Here is a 19,124-nt window from a genome sequence, read left to right as displayed (position 1 = left end):
GTTATCAAAACTCTCAAACTCTTCAAATAAGGATGCAAGGTGCTTCTCACTGAATGTTACAGGTGCTAAATGTTTTCCTTTATCAATATCTCAAGCAGTTTATAGGAGACACTGGTCACTAGAGCAGAGTTAGATGTCTGACAGAATACTGACATAAATGTACTGTATATTGTTGTGCATTTATTTTTGCTAGATGCTGACCGTACCTAACAGAACAGAGATGAACTAGAAGGACTGTACAATAATCACACCTATACCATTTTTAAAACTTTGGATAATATTGAAATAATCCTATTTTCAGAGGACAAAGAAGATGTTTTCAAGTTGGGATCCAGAGAACATTCAGCGACTGCTAATTGAATTTTAAAGGGAGTTTTGACAATGCAAAATAAAGACCAAAAATACAGAACAGGATGTATTCAAAGGACGGAGTCAAATACTGAAAAATTATGAAGGAATCAGAATTTTTAAAGTGACAATGCCACCTACTAACTAAAATGGGACAACAACAACTGAAGTGGGAATTGAAAAGTGTTAGGGTTCAAGTCTCCAACCCCACAGGCTAGCAACCCCTCTGAGAACTGGCTCTTCCACTACAAGATAAAAAAAACCTTTGGGATTAGAATGCACTCACCATGGTCGTTTCAGCGATGGAACCAAAACTGTTGATAAAGATGTTGCATGTAACATTTACAGGGGGACCTGTGAAAACACACAAAGTCACAAAACATTATAGATGTCTGAACATTCTACAGCACAAATGTATTGCTTGTATGGTTATATAATGTATACGGTATATAACCTTATATGTGATCTATTAGGACAGAGGTTGGCCACCTTTTTGTACTGCTTGCTACTTTTTCTGCCGTTCTGACGCATGCCACGTACTGTTATCAGCTGGTAATATCACAAACCAGCAGATCACAAACACACCTTTAATTAAGAACCAATATTAATTTTTTAACTACCTATCTACAGCACATCGCCAACAAAGTCACATACAGTATACGGCGCTGAACACGTCTATCTGAGAGAGGTACATCTCTAATTTAAGTCAAAATCATTTAAGCCATACTGTACATATCACACTTACAGATGAGTTTTTTTTTTAATAGCCCAGAGGCTATTAGTTTACGTCACAGCAAAGATGCTACCAGCCTAGCTTTTGACCATCTGGCTTACGTGTAGCGCACCAAGCAACCATGATGTAATTCTCATCTCTCAGTTCGCCGTCACGTCATACAGTAGGTACATTACCGCTTCCTCTTTTCCCAGGGTTATGTAGTGCAGTTCAGTATCGAGTATGCTGCAGATCAGCATCCACAAAAAAAAAATCCAAAGTTTCTGGTTGTATTACGCGTGCCATAGACAAATGTCACAGGTTAACCCCTGTACTAGCACATTCAGGAGCAACCACCCATATTTGTTTTGGATATATTGAACAAATAGTAAGGGCTCCATAATGGAGACACTTCTGTAGTAATGTTGTAATGTTACAGCTGTAAATAGGAGTAACTGTATACAAGGAAAAAATTAAAACTAAGTCTGAATCTATAGAGCTATGGTTCCACCCTAAGACTTTGCTCTTGATAAAAGGGGTAGGCCATACCAGCTGATGTCATACATGTCATTCTTGAGTGAAATGGAGTGGCTAGAATCTCAGTGCGAGTAGTGAGCAATCCACTCTAATGAAACTGATCTCAAAACATAATTAAGTACCAGAATCAAAAAAGCAGATTCTAGCTAATCATAATCAAAATATCCCAGATAATAATACGGGGGAACCTACAGTATGGGTGTTCAATTGCAGGAGCATTTAAAGATACGCATGACCGCCCAATACTGATATGTTGATCTCTTAATTACTTGATAATATAAATGCAAAAAAAAATTAAACAATAATAATAAAAAACAACCACACCCAAACCTTATTTTTTTTAATTCTTGAGATAGAAAGTTAGCTGATTCTGTTGAAAAAAATCTAAGCATAGTATGCAGCTTTACTTTATGTGTCAGGAGGATGCAAAGACGTGTTTAAATCATTAGGGTTTCCTATCTATCAAAGCTGGCGTAGGAGGGGAAATGAGCTGGAAGCTTGTGGGCCAGGTCCAGTGAACATTAGTTTCTAATATCTCAAAATCACCACATTATTCCTGAAGCTTACACACCTTAAAAGCTTGATTGCAGATGAGCTACCAGAGATTAATGAGCATGAAGAACAAACTACCTCCCGAATCCCAAAATGGCCAGTTTCTCAAAAGCAGCAGAAATGCATTTAGCTTGTGCTGTGGGTGGAAGGCTTGTATAGCCTCCACAGTTCCTCATTTGCTCAATAGATACACAGAGGAGTTCACTTTCTGGGGCTGCACCTTGCACCACCATTAAAAATACCTTAATCCTATTGGGTATTCTTGATTAAGTGCTGTACATACCATTTCGTTGTAACAGCAGAATGAAATTGTGTGAAGGTGCTGAATAGGTAAAACAGGACCCTTTACAGGAGTATAGAGCAGACAGCTCCTGGTTAGAGTCTCAGAAAACAAGGAGCTGTGGTGCTGGTTTCACTGAGATGGCATTAAAAAAAAACAAAATTCAGCCACATATACGCCAGCAAAGCATTCTAAAAAATAATGGCTTGAACTGTATATTTCAAGATGCAACATAAAGGAAAACGTCTGCTCCTTAACCTGTGCTTAAATAAAATAATAGATGTTTTTCTTTCATTTCTGTGACACCTTGCTTTAATATCCAAGCAATAATAATAGTTGATACTACTGTAGATATATATAGTTTTTAATGCAATTTTACTTTTCATATCTTAAAATTATGTAAAAAAAGTATCAGTATCCAAGTAGAGAAAAAGCACTAAATATGATCAGCTTTCCCTGAAAGGTTTCTTTTTAAAGCTGCCCATGAATAAAGACCATTTGCTTTTGCTGGGATTTCTACCAAAATTACCATTCCTCTTTTTAAAAGAGCAGACAGATTGCAAATGGGATTGAGATGATTAATTTGTTCAGGCAACCTACTCTGGTGAACGGATATCTATATGAAAAGGAATCATTGAATAATAGTTAAATAAAAGATTGCTCAGATACTGGTAGCGTACACTAGCAAAAGACATTTCTGCCAAGTGAAGCCAATTCTTAATGTAGAATTTATTTCTATGAACAGATGGGACATCCCACTATGCTTCTTTTGTTCTGTTTTTCTTGAGGACATTTTTTACAGAGGACGCAGGGTAAATTAATATAATAATTTATCTTTTCCTGACATCCATTTGTGTGTGACGTAAAACAAGGGAAATTGAATGTCCTCTCGCCCACTGTAACTCTCTTCACATTTTTGCAGTAAGGAGGAAAGAAAAAGAGCTCATTAGCCGCAGTCGCAGGGTGACTCATCACACCAAATCACTTCGCTTTTGCTTGTTATGCCACACAATATAGTGCCAGGAAGTAAAGCAGTCACAAGGGATGTAACGAGTTTCACAAGGAAGATTCTTCTATTATAGATATATAATTCTGTCTTTTCGAGCAATGTCTAAATTGTTTTGCTGTGTCACTTCCCTGACACTATATTGATCTATTATGTGTGGGTCACTGCTTGAACCATTCCAAACACATTCATCAGGTCAGCAGGTGCACAAGCACCAGTGCACTCTTATAAAACTTTACCAGAGTATATCATTGTAAAACAGAGTTAGACGTAGAAATGTGCAGATGTACTGTACAGTGGCAAACTGGTGGTGAAAGATACCACTGTAAAATATAATGTTTACAGTGTTCCTGAAATGACATGGGATTTGATTACTTAAAGTAACAATGATGTAAACAACAGGCCCACACTGCGTTTCAGCCATTAACTTTCAGAAGCTACAGAGACTTTCAGGCATTTGCTTCAAATTTTGACCCACCCAAAAATTTCAAATAATAAACCCTCCATAGACCAGAGGATGCTTCCTTCAGCTCAGCTGAAACCTGTTGTTGAATGTTTTAATTGGAAGGCTAAACATTCTGAAACCTTAAGCTTTAATGGAAACGCTTCAGAAAGATCAAAATTCCAGTGCTGAACCTATAAAGCTCTGAATTCCTCAGAACTATGACAGCATTGCTGTTATTTGCAGTAGACATGAACAACAAACGGTAATTGCATCAGGAATTTCAACCAAAGACCTGGGCTGCAGTTTAAAACAGCTATAGAAGTTATACCTTAGATGTAAGTTCAACACATGGACAAAGAGCAGAATAACAAGAGCCTCCAGCCCCTGAAAATCCTTTTCTTTATAGTTTTCATTCTGTTTGTTTACGATTTAATATGAAACTCCTTCAACTGCTGCATTTTAATGACTCCCCTTTTTAATGTGAAGTGGAAAGTGATTTATTGAAGCAGAGGGTCTTCGATAGGCCCCGAAGTAAGGGGGTGGGAGAAGAATTTCATGAAATAAATCAAAAAATTAAATTATATTGAATACATTTACAGTACAGCTGCCTTCAGCACAACTACAATGACTTTCAGGCATTAAATATTTATGCCATTCTGTCGGTATCTATAAGGCGATGCCAAAGTCGTTTCTCCTTTTATTGCACTGATATATATTCCACACATGCACAGGAAAGTGAAATTAATTTTGAACCTACAAGCATGGGGGCAAAGGCATGGCAGATGTTAACCCTTGGAATGCCTGCTCTACAATATTTAATCTTGAAAGTGGCACTGCTGTTCAGGTTTATCAGCAAAACCTGTTTCTTTAACCTTCCAATTTTCTGTGTGATGAGTTAAAAACTTGATAATTAAAAACTTGGGAATGGCAATGAATGGGCAGAATTAAACACTCTATATTTAACTGCTATATTTACTGAGTACACAGCAGAGTTCTGCAGCACTAATATACCTAAGCATAGCCACGATTGCTAAAAATCAGGAAAGTAATCTGAACACACACAAATTAAAAACACACTGAGGCTCAAAGATGTTTCTTTTTCAATGGTCAACTTTTTTTCATTTTCATTATGCAAAAGAACCACTGTTCTCAGTGTCAAAATGTTTAAAATGTCTTGCTACCCCTCAGCAAAAGATTTATTTTAAACTTCTTAGTACTTTTATATAAATAATAATAAAAAATCAAAGTCTGTCGATAGACTACGACTGAAAGAACTATAAATGCTCACTGCTTTCTGAGCTCAGCTGTTCAATAATTCCATCTGGTCTTGCAATCTTAGGAATATTATCCAGTTCCTTGTCGGGGATGCTTTTTCCAGATGGACATTGCTGTGAACACAGTGAAATACCTATGCAATGTTCTATTTTGTGTTAATTCCATTTTTAATGTAGACCTTGCCATAAGAAAAAAGTCAGATGCTCTACAGGGGTCAGTAATCATTATCATTCCTTTAGGGACTACCAGAAGTGGAAGAACAGCATGTTAAGACTTTCAAATTTTGCACTGTCCTACTGCAATGCTCATGTCAGCATGCAATGATGTAACAAATACTAACCTTCCAGTTCATTACCAAAGACGTAATGCTGTTGGGAACTATTGCCATCACTCAGAGCTCTCAATAATGAAAGAATGTGGCCTTCAGTAATGCACAGATCTATAAAATACACAAATCTAATACACAATATGAAGAATAAACAGGTACTTTATCTTCTGTGCTTGATTTTGGTCAAGAAACACAATTTTATCAACACAGCTAAGGGCATTCAGTGATAATATGACAACTAAAGATGGTATTTTTATCTCAAAACAAGTAATAAAAGCAATAATAATTGTTTCCATTTGAATAGCCCAATATCCCAAACCTGCTTCACATACAGAATGGACTTTGTCTGTTATTGAAAGTGGCTGCAAAAATGTATTAATAATGAAAACATATTTATACATTTATTTTAACCCACTTGGTCTGAGAGGCAACCTTGTGGACAAATATGTCTGGATCCACATTTTTGATGAACCAAGAGGTTGGTGTTTTGGCAGTGCCAGCGCTTTGGGGAAGATGTAGAACTGTCAGTGTGACAAATGCCTGGACATGGTAATTCAATATTTACACCCTAGGACCAGATAATGGGAAGGAATAGGGGTTTCTCAAACATTTCAACTTTCATTTAAAATGCCATTTAATAGAGGCAGTACCAAACAGGAGGGTGAGCAAACAAACCAAATTTAAGACTGGGCGAACACCTTGCAAGTGAAAGATAATTTGGACACAAAATCTTCAAAGGCACTAAAAAAATCAATCTAGTGTACTTCTTCACAGTCAGGAAAGAAACACAGACCAAAAGACACAAGTGGCATTTAATACTTTAAACAATTTAAAACACAGATAGTTGTGGGAGTATGGAAAAAAAACATTTTGTTGTAGCTGATATCTTGGTATCTGTCAAGTAATAGCTGGATGAAATCCTTGGATCTGAAAAGGTATATGAGGTAGTTGTGACAAATGGTTGCCTTTCATCTGTAAACCTATTTTCTAACTTTCTTTGGAGAACAAGACACAGATTTTGTGTCAATCGTTGAATTTGTAAACTCAGCCCTGAGGCTGACAAACAAAATGTGTGTATGCTGGAATATATCAAGATTTCAATACTGTGAAAATACATAAAACATTGTTTTATGCATTTTGAGAGTCCCGTTATTTCCACAGACAGAATAAAGCCAGAGTATTAAACATGCTCTTCCTTTGTATTTGTCAACTTGCTAGTCATTCTTAGAGATTGAACTATTTAAAGAACATTTACAACGGTGATTCTGCAACTTACCATGCTTAGAAGTTTCATCTGCTTTGCTCACAACACTGTGCTTTTCCATACTAGTAATGTGTCCAACTATAAGGCGAAATTGATTAAAATTCAAAGGGAGTAGGGAAGTGGATGCATGAGTACTGACAGTCTGAGACTCCAGGATGCAGTGTCACATGTCTGTATGTAGTGGCAGTCACCTAAATTACCCAGTTCTCTTCCTGTCCCTCAGGCTACAAGTGAGTGACAGGGGAACGCGTCAACCTTGGAAGACTATGACTTGAAAAAGACGTTGATCAATACAGGGGCCAGAGCAAATAAAAGATAACTGAAAAAAAGAAACATGAGCTTGGTCACAGGGAATTTAAGGAAACAAAAATCCAATATTTAATGAGTTACCTATATTACTATATAAAATGGTGGAGTATATAGTGTATATACCATAACTCACTGGACTCAATACTGTGAATTAAATTGTACTGTATTAAGTTAGTTCAGGTGGGTAGCTGAATCAAACACAACGTTTCGGCCATGGAGCCTTCTTCAGGTGTGAGCTTTTTTTCAGCATGGAATAAACCTATTCCTTGTTCCTGTATTAAGTTAATACATTAAACGATTTTAAAATTAAATTTGCCAAAGGTTCTTCTTCAAAGGAAGTTAAGTCACTCCAAATAGAACAAAATTGCAAATTTTAATTTATTTAAAAAATGAAAATCGTACTTTAGATAATTGGGAGAAACCAAGCTATGATTTTATCTTACAAGATTACTTTGGTAGATGGGTTAAAACAAACATAATTAATATTGCTTTCATGTATCTGAGGCTAAGGGGTGGCTGCACAGCTATGGGATAGTCCCGGCATGTCCTGGTTGTATCCAAATATTTAGGAATAATTTATCGAAGCAGAATCTCTCTGCCAATCCACCCAGGCACATTAACACAGGGTTTAAGCTCTGCTTTATAGTGCTCTTTTTTTGTGCACCTTTAAGTGCTTGGGGCTGCTTTCGCATTTGTAGAGGGAAGATATATTAAACCATGACAAAAAATACAAAGTAGCACAAAAGCTAGAAATTTGAAACTACTTCTGGCAATTCTCATGTTTTTTTTAAAAAAATAAACTTCCAAAAATATTTATACAATCCTGACTGTAACCTTAATTTAATTAAGAAAGCAATCATTCCAGAACTTGTTAGGGATTCTATTATGAAGGCAAGATCTGGAATGCATTAAAACTACTGAGACTATGCTGTTTCTATTTATCATTTCAGTACCAAACTGTAATAATATGTAGGAATTGTTGAGAATAGGAGTAGCTGTTAAGTGGGGAGAATTATTATGTGAAACTCCAGAGAACTATTTGTTAGTGTATTTGGGCTAAAGACCTTTGTTTGTACATTATATAAGCTTGTTGTCTAACGAAAATTCAGTGCCCCTTATAAAGTTGCATAACAAAGTAAGAAGGTAACTAACAAAACCACAAATTGAACTAATAACTGGATGACGCCTTTTTCGTGTTTCCACTTCCTAAATGCTGTATCATAACAAAAACTCAGAGTAGTCTAGGGTAGTACTAGACTAGTCGGGGACTGCTCTAACGTTGTCTTGGGCAATCTTCATGAGGACATGAAAATGGCACACAGTTGTTTTGATCCTGATATTAAGATCAGCTGCATTGTGACAGTCATTAGCATTGGGAAATGTCTACATAGGATCATAGGTACAAATATGTCCTGAATCTCACTTTCTCAGTGACCTTGCTTTATTTTATTATGTTATCCATGATTACTATGCTGTCGGAAGTACTAATTTCCATTTCATAAAGTATGATTTAGAGACAATGGGGATAGATTCAGCTCTTTCCAGTGGATACGTTGTTGTCCTTGGCTTGACAGCAAAGCAAGTGTAAGTGTATCGAGAATATACCGCAGTAGCGTCCCACAAGGACAGGGAGTCTCTGGAGGTCCACTGAAAGGAGGTCAATGGAAGCCAAACATATAAAAAACAAACTACAGTAGGTGTACCCCTAAGCATATAACACATTGAGCACATAACGTTTCTTCAAGCCTGTGATGTGTAACATGTGGAACATCCTGAAAGACCCCCTACCGCTACCTTGTAATGGGAAATGGAGCTGCAGGACCTGAGGGAACACTGTGACATGATAGAAATGGCAGACATCACATTCTTGGAGGGAGGGTCTGGGCTGAGAATTCCAGAGGGGTGCATCAGTATGTCTTGACACTACCCCTGAAAAGCCGACAACTCCCAGAACACCCCCATCACAGAATGAACACTAAAGTTCAGACACCAGTTACACTCCACTCAGTGACAGCGGCACCAAAAGCACAAGAAAAGGCAAAGTGGCTGTTGCCAGTGATTCTGTCCTCAGGATCTCCACAACTGACATGTTCAGCAGGGATCCAGAGGCTATAACTGCATGCTATCTCCTGGGAGCCATGGTGGCTAATACTATCAAAAGAGTAGACAAACTCCTAGCAAGGGCAGGTAAAACCCGCTGGGTATTGCTCATAGTGGGATAAATGGCACTGGAATAGGTAGCACACTTTCCCTGTGAAATGAATTCAAAGACCTTGAAAACAAGCTGAAGATTAAATCTGTGTTTTTATAGTATAAGGGATTTCGTCTGAACCATGCAAAGGTAAATGACTGCAAGCAGTAATCCGTTACTACAGCCCATGGTTGAGGGCATAGTGTGCTGAACAAATCTTAGCTTTTCTCACTCTTTTATAAACCTTGGCTAGAAAGGACTACCTGCACAGACATGATGAATTACATCTTAACAGGAAGGGTACCATCTGGCTTGGGGCAAAGGTCTACAGAGAAATTAAAAAACATTTAATGCATAAAAGGACTAAGGTTATACAAATAAAGCAGATTAAATTTCAGAAGATTAGATATTTAACTGTTTCTACCTAATTGCTGGAAGTGTCAGGTACAAAATTAAAGAATGCAAGCTACTGCTTTAGCATATCACTATGATGTAGCTGGATTCACAGAAATATGTCTGAAAGAAAATAACTGTGATGCATACATGTACAACATAAGTGGGTAACCAGTGTTTGAGTGAGATAGGAAAGATGGAAGATTTTTAACACTATGCATAGAAAGAACGTTTGAGTACAAGACCCAGAATAAACAAGGATCTCTTTATTGGTAAGGATGACTAATAAGTGGCCATTCAAAAGGCATAGTTTTAGGAGTAGGATACAGACAACAAATTCAGATATCCATTAGAATGCACTTCTGTAGTGAAATCAGGGATGTATGCATAAGGATGTATTTAATATCTCCTATACAGTTTGTAAAATAACAATCATATATGTCTGAAGCTGAAATTGAACTGTTAGACATACTGTAGCTGTCAATTTTTATTTTAGCAGAGGAGCCGACAGAGTAAATGTCTGTATTGAAAAGAGTGGTGAGAGAACCATTAAAAATGCCAGTATAATATATGCATATGTGGTGAAGTACACTTTGAAACTGTACAGATAATTCAGTTAGTACAGTAAATACAGACCAAAGGTCTCATGTCTTTTACATGTGAAGTTATGGATGAAATAATCAGTACAAAATCTGCAGAAGTCAATATGGTCTAGAAAATGGAGGGCTTGCTTAACTAAGATGTTAGATTTATTAGGATAAAAAAACAGTAAAGGATAGTATATTGTACAGTATATGTACATTTTCAGAAGGCTTCTGATAAATTTCCTCATTAAGATAATTCTCAAATTCCAATTATACACATTTGAGGTAATGTAATGTATATACTTGGGTTATAAATTGTTTATTAGACAAGGGTAAAAGGGTTCATGTAAGGGGTAAATGTTTAAATTGTGATGATGTAATTAGTGGAGTGCTTTATGAATCTGTATTAGGATAACTGTTCTTCCTAATTTATGTCACCAATCTAGATTCTGGTATATTTAGTAAAGTCCTGAAGTTTGCAAATGATAATAAACTAGGGGGATAGATAGCAAGCACTGAAAATCTTGCAAAAAATTCAGGACTAAGCACAAATCTGGCAGATGCCTAACGTAGACAAATACAGGTGTTGAAACAAAAATATAAAGCAGATATATAAAATGGGAAACCCCAAACTTGAAGAGGCTATTTATGAGAAAGTTTTAGGTGTGCGCTGACGCAACATTTTCATTTTCTACACACTGTCAGTAAGCAATAAAAAGGCAAACAGCATGTTAGGATATATAGTTAAATGTGTAAAATTCATATAATGGGATATGTTACAATTTTACAATGCGTAAGACCTCATTTTGATTACTGGAACAGTTGTGGTCAACAAGATACACCATAGCTATTGCTGCTCTGGAATACGTCCAGTGATAAGCAGGCTAAAAGAACTGAACCTCTGTATGTCTTGAACAGGGTAAAGTATGTGTGAACCTGATTTGAATATCCAAAACCCTCATAGCCATTGACTAAGTCAATCCTATAGTTTTCTTCCGAATCGACTAGAGAACACATGTAAACCTACTGGTAAGTGCCTTTAAAACGGAAATCAGGAGGCACGCTTTTACAAATGCTGCTGAGTCTATGGACTGAGCTACAGAGCCATGCTATCTCAGCTAATTGCCTGGCGTATTTCAAGACAAAGCTGAATGAATTGATCCCTGGATCAATTAGCTGCTAGAAACCAAACAACAAGATGAGCCAAATGGCCTCCTCTAGTATGTAATGATTCTAATGCTTGCTCACTCTGTGGGAAGGTTGTGTTCTTTTTGCAGGGTATATGGTAGTAAATGTCATGCAACTAAAAGCCACAGAGCTTCTTGATTAATTTTCTCTATGAGCAATTGTTTTTTTTTAACGTGAGAGCTAAGATATATCAAAAGATAACAAAAAAACACAACTCAGAGTCCCAAGGATTCATATTTGAGAGTACTAACCAGGCAGTAACTGACAGTTCTTATTTGAGCCTCGGACCCATTAACCTCTACTCATGGTCTGGAGGGCATCTAGCACATGTTCCTTAATGAAATGAAATACAGTAATACTGCACTAATCAAACTCTGTCAACAAGTGCTGAAACAAGCAACAGACCTTCTAAATCATGATGTTGAATCTGTAGGTTTTGCTGAAGGGCAGTTTTTTTTTCGAATTGTCCATTCAGCTTGCTACTGGCCAAAAGATAGACTTGCCGGTAATGATTTTGTGAGTAAACCTGCAGTGGAGATGGATCTTTCATCTAGATCAGGAAGGGTGGTAGGGCTGGTTCTGTCAATTCAGGAATTTTTTGCAAAACAATATTAAACTTCTATTTCCAGAAATTGGAAGACAAAATGCACTGTATTTTTAGTCTTATTTAAATAATGTTTTAAGGAATTCTTCTTGTCCAAAGCTTGCTCTAGGACAAGAACTTAAACATGACAAATTTCAAAACCATAACTACAGTTTCAAATTTTGCCCCTCAAAAATTAAATGGCATACTCTGTCATTACACCATTACAGAAAATTATGCCTGCTCATAGCCAATTAGCTTACTTCAACAATGAGACAAAAGCATTCTTATTTAAGAAGTACCTCTCCTAAGTCTGAAGATAAAGGATCTCCACATAAGAATGACCTCCAAAGCTATCTGTTTTGTCCGCTTGTACACAAATTCCATGTGATCATACATGGTCTGAATTAAGGTAACTCCTACCAGTTCTTCTGAAGACCTTCTGCAAGATTTAACAATTTCTGCTCCCTCAAGGCCACAAATTCTGGCTAGTCAAACAAAATCAAAATGAAAACTATATTTTACTGAAAGCTACACAAAGATGAATATTGTGTCTTGCCATCTGTTGGAGTTCAAGGGATAGAAATGCCTTGGAGGTAGAAAATAAATCATCTGTTCCATTCAGTGGCACACAGTCCCTCTCAGGTGAGAGTCACAGATGTACAATGAGAAGTAATGCTTTTAACATACACAATGTCACACTACTCATTGCAGAAAGAGCATTCTGTCAAGCAAAAAAACAACTTATAGCTAGTAAGGACTGGGAATCTAAAATTGTATTTATCCATGAAATTGTAAGACCAGCTGCTATGTGAGTACATTTTGAAGTGCAATTTACTCATGATAACATACAAATTGAACTGTATGAGCTTACATTCCCTAGATATATTACTCTAATCAATCCAAAATATGCAAAATCATCCCCATATTTTTTAAATGAAAGTTGCAATCCCTAGATATATCACTCTAATCTTAAATACAAAATGTGCTACATAATCCACATTTTAAAAAAAATAAAGTTTTTTTTTAATTAAATTATTTATCCTTGGTTTATTAAAGGTTTGAACTTCTTTATTCAGATATTCTAACACTGATATCTGAAAGGTGAAGCAATGCTTGGTAAAAAGAGACCAAATTATTAAATAAGAACTAAAACCATTTTATAGATTCATTTGGACCTAGAGAGCTACTGTAACTATCAGCCTCAGACTGCATACTAAAATGCTTTTCTGAAAGAAAACAAGGAAAACAAAACTGAGCTTTGCTGCACTTCGGAAAAAGAGATTAGTTTATGCATAATAACAATAAATATAACTTAATTTTTACTTCATACTGGTACCATGACAATATATATTCTAACAGATTGTTACATTTCACAGTTGGGAACTAATTTGTTTGAAATACTTTTCACCGTCCTACATCACCACAGAGGACAGAGTGATATAAAAATTAAAACAACTGATTAAAATACGCATTATATTAATAAAGCAACCACATCGTATTCTGCTATTAGAGGCTTTGACTTAGGATTCTTATCACTGGGAATCACCGATAGAAATATTAAAAATGGTAATGGAATTATTAATGACAAAAAAGTCCTGTCAGTCACTTTAATAGTGAAGGCCATTATTGTCCTTCAGGCAGGTTACAATTTTAAGTGTGCATTTTTTGACAGTTACAAATGTGGTAATAATAAACCAATTACTTTGAGTTATAAAATTGCTTTTTTAATGGGGGGAACCTTTTAATTTTTAAAACTCTATAATGAAATTTAGCCACTGAGATATAAGAAAAGCAGGAAACGATTCAAATTAAAAATCTTTTTCATTCACTCGAGCGATTCTTGAAACGCGTCCATTAGCTCATTCGGCACTTAAAGCGCCAGGCCACCAAGAGAGATCTAGAAGCAGGTGTCGAGACTAGATCATTACTGAATTACATTTAATTTTTGAGAGACGTTTTACGGGAAAATGCAGGAGTGCATTTCCATTCAACAGCATGAAAGGGAAGCATTACTGACTTCGACTCAAATCATACTGTGGCATATAACGAATTCATATTTTACATGAATATCCCGAGAGTATATATTTATATAGAGAGAGCTTTTTGCAGGTTATGTAATAAATATTTCTCCCTCTTTCCTCCGTGGTTCAGTAGAACAGGAATCCTAAAAAAAAAATACTGTCCTCAACAGCATGAACGAATATTCTTTTTGTTCTCTTTTAATTGATTTTGCCTGGAGAAAGCACACATCGCATACACCCAGACACATGTCTATGGGTTTGATGCCAAATCTGAATACTCAGTAATACACTGTACAAACATATAGACAATTTCTCTCTCACACTCATTACAGCTGTGCCCCTCCCTGGTTACTGCATGAGTGAAAAAAATAAAAACATAACTGAATCTCTCCTACGTGCTTACTAACCGCTAAAAGTTATCTTCCAAAGTGTTTATCTCTTGCTGTTATTTTTAATCAGGCTGTGCTCTCTGCTGCAACCAAATTACTATCACATTCCATTATAAATGAAAAAGAAAGTACCTTTCTTGTGAGAAGCTTCCGATTTGGAACTCTGTGGGTCTAATAAAGAAAAGATTAGGATTAAACACATCATATTCTAACAGCAAGAATTCATCTTGCGCGAATACATTCTTAAAGCGGAAACACAGCATCTAAAAAAAGCGCAGGGCTACGATTATCGTAATTTTGCATTACGCCTGCCAACACTTCGATACTTTTAAGTGTGTGACAGGGTCGATCCAGGCCTGTAACAGACGAAAGGCAATAGCGGGCGAGGGGGCAAGGGAGGGATTGCGTTTGAGGGATTTTTTTCCCCTCTTTTTTTTCAGTTACGCCAGAGCGGGCAGGAAAGGAGGCAATGCAAATTGGTCAAGGAAAAAAAAAAGAAGTGGGAGGGAGGAGGATTGGGTTTGCGATGCATACTTGTTCACAGGAGAGCAGAAAATGGGTAGAGGTGGGTGAGCCAAGTGCAGTAAGTAATGCAGTACTTCAATTCAGAATGCCAAGACTACATGTCAAACTGCCTTCACTTCAGCGCGACATCATTTCAACAATGCAGCAAGGATGCATGGAAAGGGGAAAAAAGTGTGATCTTTCACTGACGTTTTGACAGCTGGCAAAGGTCTGTGACATGCCCCTGAATTTGAAATTGCACGGGAACAACGAGAACTACACAATAATAATGGTCTACTGTACTTCTCCTATGCCGCATGAAATTTAAAGTACTGTAACGCAGTACTGTTTTTAACCATTTAGGTTGGAGAGCCGGAAAAGCTATGTTGATCAATGTACATGTATAGGAAATAAGTGCTCGAAGCCCCCTAAAGTCGCAGAGCCCAACGTGAAATAATTACACAGATACAGCCCGTGACTTCCAATATTATCTGCTTTTCAAAGGTAACTTCCGGGGAGTTTACTGTATGTGGAAATACATTGTGTAAATTAATCATTAGACTACTCACTTTTATTTTACATAGTTTAAAACAGAGCCAGATTTCAATTTATTGCAAATGCAAATCCTTTACATATACAGTGCAAACATCATTTGGATTGACCTCAAATTTGAATAATAAAGGATTTTTTATGTTTATCTTAAAGAAAATCCAGTTATTGTGTATTTTATGAATTTTTATTTTGCTGATCATGGTTTCTTTACCTGAATGGCTTTTTAATAGCAGTTGTCTATTGGATTTTACTTTGATTAAATACTATCTTTCATATTGTTAGAAACTGAAAATAAAATCTAATTCGTCTGAATTATGAGAATGTAAATGACATTTGTGAAAACACCACAAATATGAGGCATTAAATAATCTTCCTAGCATTCTAAAATCCCTCATTTTAGATTCAGGAATTAGTTAGGGATTTACACGGTTGCTAAATTAATTAAAAATTCCCTAATTGCTAATGCATTCTACTAATTGGAAGTTCTTAAGTGACACCAAACCACCTTTGTCCCAGCTAGTCTACATCATAATTATTCCGGACGTCTTTTCTCAAAGGTATGCTGCATAAGTATCATTCATTTCATGCTTCCTTCCTCCACCTCATCTCCACCTTTGGAGGTCCCAGCCTCCACACATCAGCTGTCAGTTGGTAGGAGAACAGAGTGATAAAGCCAGTTTATAGAGGGGGATTATTAGGAGGCCATGATTGGTAAAGGCCAATGGGAAATTTGGCCAGGATGCCGGGGTTACACCCCTACTCTTTTCGAGAGACGCTCTGGGATTTTTAATGACCACAGAGAGTCAGGACCTCAGATTTACATCTCATCCGAAGGACGGCGCCTTTTTGCAGACTATAGCTAAATGCTCCATAAATGTCCTGAAATGCACCCAGTTCTTGGGTGTAGTTATTCCTTGTGAACTGATGTACAGTAGAATGCTGGAACCACACGATGGCTGGTGTTTGGCGTTGCCGCCTCACAGCTCCAGGTCTGATTCCTCCCTAGTCCAAGTCAAGGGGGTTTTCCACTGGATGTTTGGAGCTCCCAGAAACATGCTAGCCAGGATTAAGCGGCTGTTCTAAATGATCCCTTTTACTCCAGTGTCCTGCAACAGACTAGCTACCCCACTCGTGTGCTCTCAGTCCCATCCTGTGCCTTAGGTTTCCAGGCTGTGGCTCGGGCTTGTCTAGGCTCTCCCTTGGACAAGCAGTTTACCGATGATGGATTTAAAATACCTTACTAAGGAAATTGCAACTAAACTGTCAGACATCTGCTTCATAATTTTCAATCTTAAACTTTAAATGGAACCATATTTCAAAAGGTCGCGTGCTACTGTAAACAAAGATATATGCCATGTAAGCACACAAGAAAGAAACAATTATCACAAAATGTCAAGGATATTTATCTCAGCAATGCGCTAATCTTTCAGGTACAGAGTCTAAATTGAAGGGTGATATGGAAGAATGTGGATCCAAAGAATTGCTTTCTCCTCATATTTGTCTCATGTTTTTATCATAACAGGGTTTATTAAAGTGAAACAAGCATGGAAATGAAGTAATTTTATGCATAGCACTTAAGTAAATAAATCGAAGAATGGTCCTTGAATAAGCCAGGCATTTTCTCAAGAGCCTTCTTGTCTTTTAAAACTTGTTGACTTTGTGACTCTGGATCTGTCAGAGAGATCTTAATATAACCTTAGATGCCCTGTATTGTTCAAAGATCATGTTCAGCAAACACAGAGCAATGCAATCTTCTGATTTCATGCATTTTAAAGTAGCAGATATACAAATATTCTATTACATAATAATATATATATTATCATTTAAACATATAACTTCAATTTATCTAAATACATTGTTTTAAAGTTTGTGTATGTGTTTATCATTATGACAGTAAGGCAATTATTAAAAAAGAAACATTCAATGTTATATATATATACAGTATATAAGAAAAAAAGACACTCGGCAAAAACAGATATGAAAAAAGTAGAAGAAGAATTACATGAAGCTTGCAGTTCACCTACCATCCATTTCTCATTTTATACTAGTACACAAATACAGAAATATAGACTTTAAAAGCTGCAGATCCAGCAATAAGTAAGTACTGTGCACAGACAAAAATACAGTTTCCCTCTATTGAAATACTTAACCTTCATTAAGCATTAATCTAGATATTAACCAGACACTGTCAGTATCTGCAACACACTCAAATCACCTGAGACACCCAGCATCACAACCCATTTACAATACAGTACATAACATTAACACTTAAGCAACTCTAGAAGGATAATATACAGTGTATAGAGTATATCTATAATGTGACTATACAGTAAGTCTACAGAATGTACTGCTCTGACATTCATTTACAGTACTTTATTTGCAAATGTGAACTCTCCAAGACAGGTGACTTCAACAAATAAGCCACATGAATCAAATTTTACTCCATTTTTATATTGTGGAATAAAATATATCCTTCACACAAACTAAGGTTTAGGTTTAATGAAACTAATATACTGTATAGAAAATCTTCTATCATAGTAAGATTCAGTCTCATTATTAACATGCATTTCTCCATTTTTTTCTGAGTCATTGTCTTGAGATTTCTAATTAAAGTGGTTAAAATCAATCCCATTACATCCAAGGAAGAGTAATGAAATTATCTCAATGGCCTACCTGGTTTCAGAACAGTAAAGTAAGGCATACAATTATATTTAAGCCATCAACAGCTTTTCAGTTTTTGAAGAATAGCTGCTGTGTGTCATTGCAAGGCTCAGAAGAAATACTATCAAGCACTCATATCACAAGGAACAACACAATTATGGTCTAAGTTTTATGTTTCTCTGGTATTAAAATGTAATTTACTGCCCACTTTGTGTCTTTTTGAGGAGACCTGATAAGGTTCAAAACTTCATCCATTTTGATGAGTACAGAAGCGTATCAGTAAGCCAGTTTAATGCAACTATTCTGATGAAAGATTACATTAAAGAGGAAAATGTGTTTAGGTGTATTTCGAATGGAAGGACCATGGTTATAGTTCCAAAGAATCAAAAGCACGAGGCTTCTTTTTGAAAACTTTCCCTATCTGTATGTAAGCTAAGTTGATATTTTCTCCAAAAAGAAGGAATGGATAATTAGAACAGTACTGGTTGGAGGCAGGGTCATTTTTTCATCCAAAGAAGGGGGGATATAATCATCTCTGTTCTTTTGAAAAGTCTGAAGAAGTCTCATATACAAACACATATACTGTATATATAAAGGTGTGAAAGGAAGTTTTATTGTTTCACATTTCTTTTGTGGGTTTTTCCCACTGGGATGTTGAGGCACTCTCAGATACAGCACGATCACTTTAGATAATGGAGTTTGTTTAGATATGGAACACAAAATTCACTAGAACGGTGTGCTTGAGGAGAGTGCCTCTTCATTTTAATTAGGTAAAATTTTGGTCTTTGTAGCATAAATGGGAAACAGCTCGCTCTTAATGTGCTCCGTGTTATTTTTACAGGGTGAGGAACGCCAAGCATGGGAAAGTACTCATACACTGATGAATGTGTCACATACACCGTTGACCAGAAAAGTAATTCTTTTTTTCAGACTTTTGTTCATAGACCTCATAATGAACCCAATTGTTTTTTTAGTGAAACATCTTCTGATATAACTGGT

The 19,124-nt window shown here is 36.4% G+C and overlaps 1 protein-coding gene across 4 annotated transcripts in view; it reads right to left on the bottom strand.

Annotated features, from left to right (window-relative positions):
• glra1 (glycine receptor, alpha 1) overlaps positions 1–19,124 on the bottom strand; it is a 58,320-nt gene that overhangs the window by 26,402 nt on the left and 12,794 nt on the right. For 2 of the 4 annotated variants that reach the window (XM_088604565.1, XM_088604566.1), the window contains exons 3-4: positions 14,541–14,579; positions 635–702 (exon numbers count right to left, since the gene is read on the bottom strand). In XM_088604565.1, the coding sequence (XP_088460691.1) occupies positions 635–702; positions 14,541–14,579 (107 nt within the window). The remainder of the gene's footprint in view (positions 1–634; positions 703–14,540; positions 14,580–19,124) is intronic. The other 2 variants (XM_088604568.1, XM_088604569.1) reach the window with 1 other exon arrangement.

This window comes from Lepisosteus platostomus, chromosome 13 (genome assembly GCF_059453375.1).
Source record: "Lepisosteus platostomus isolate fLepPlt1 chromosome 13, fLepPlt1.hap1, whole genome shotgun sequence".
In the NCBI taxonomy this organism is placed as follows: domain Eukaryota; kingdom Metazoa; phylum Chordata; class Actinopteri; order Semionotiformes; family Lepisosteidae; genus Lepisosteus; species Lepisosteus platostomus.
The sequence above is the reverse complement of the archived record's forward strand: the minus strand, read 5'-3'. Positions and strand labels throughout refer to the sequence as shown.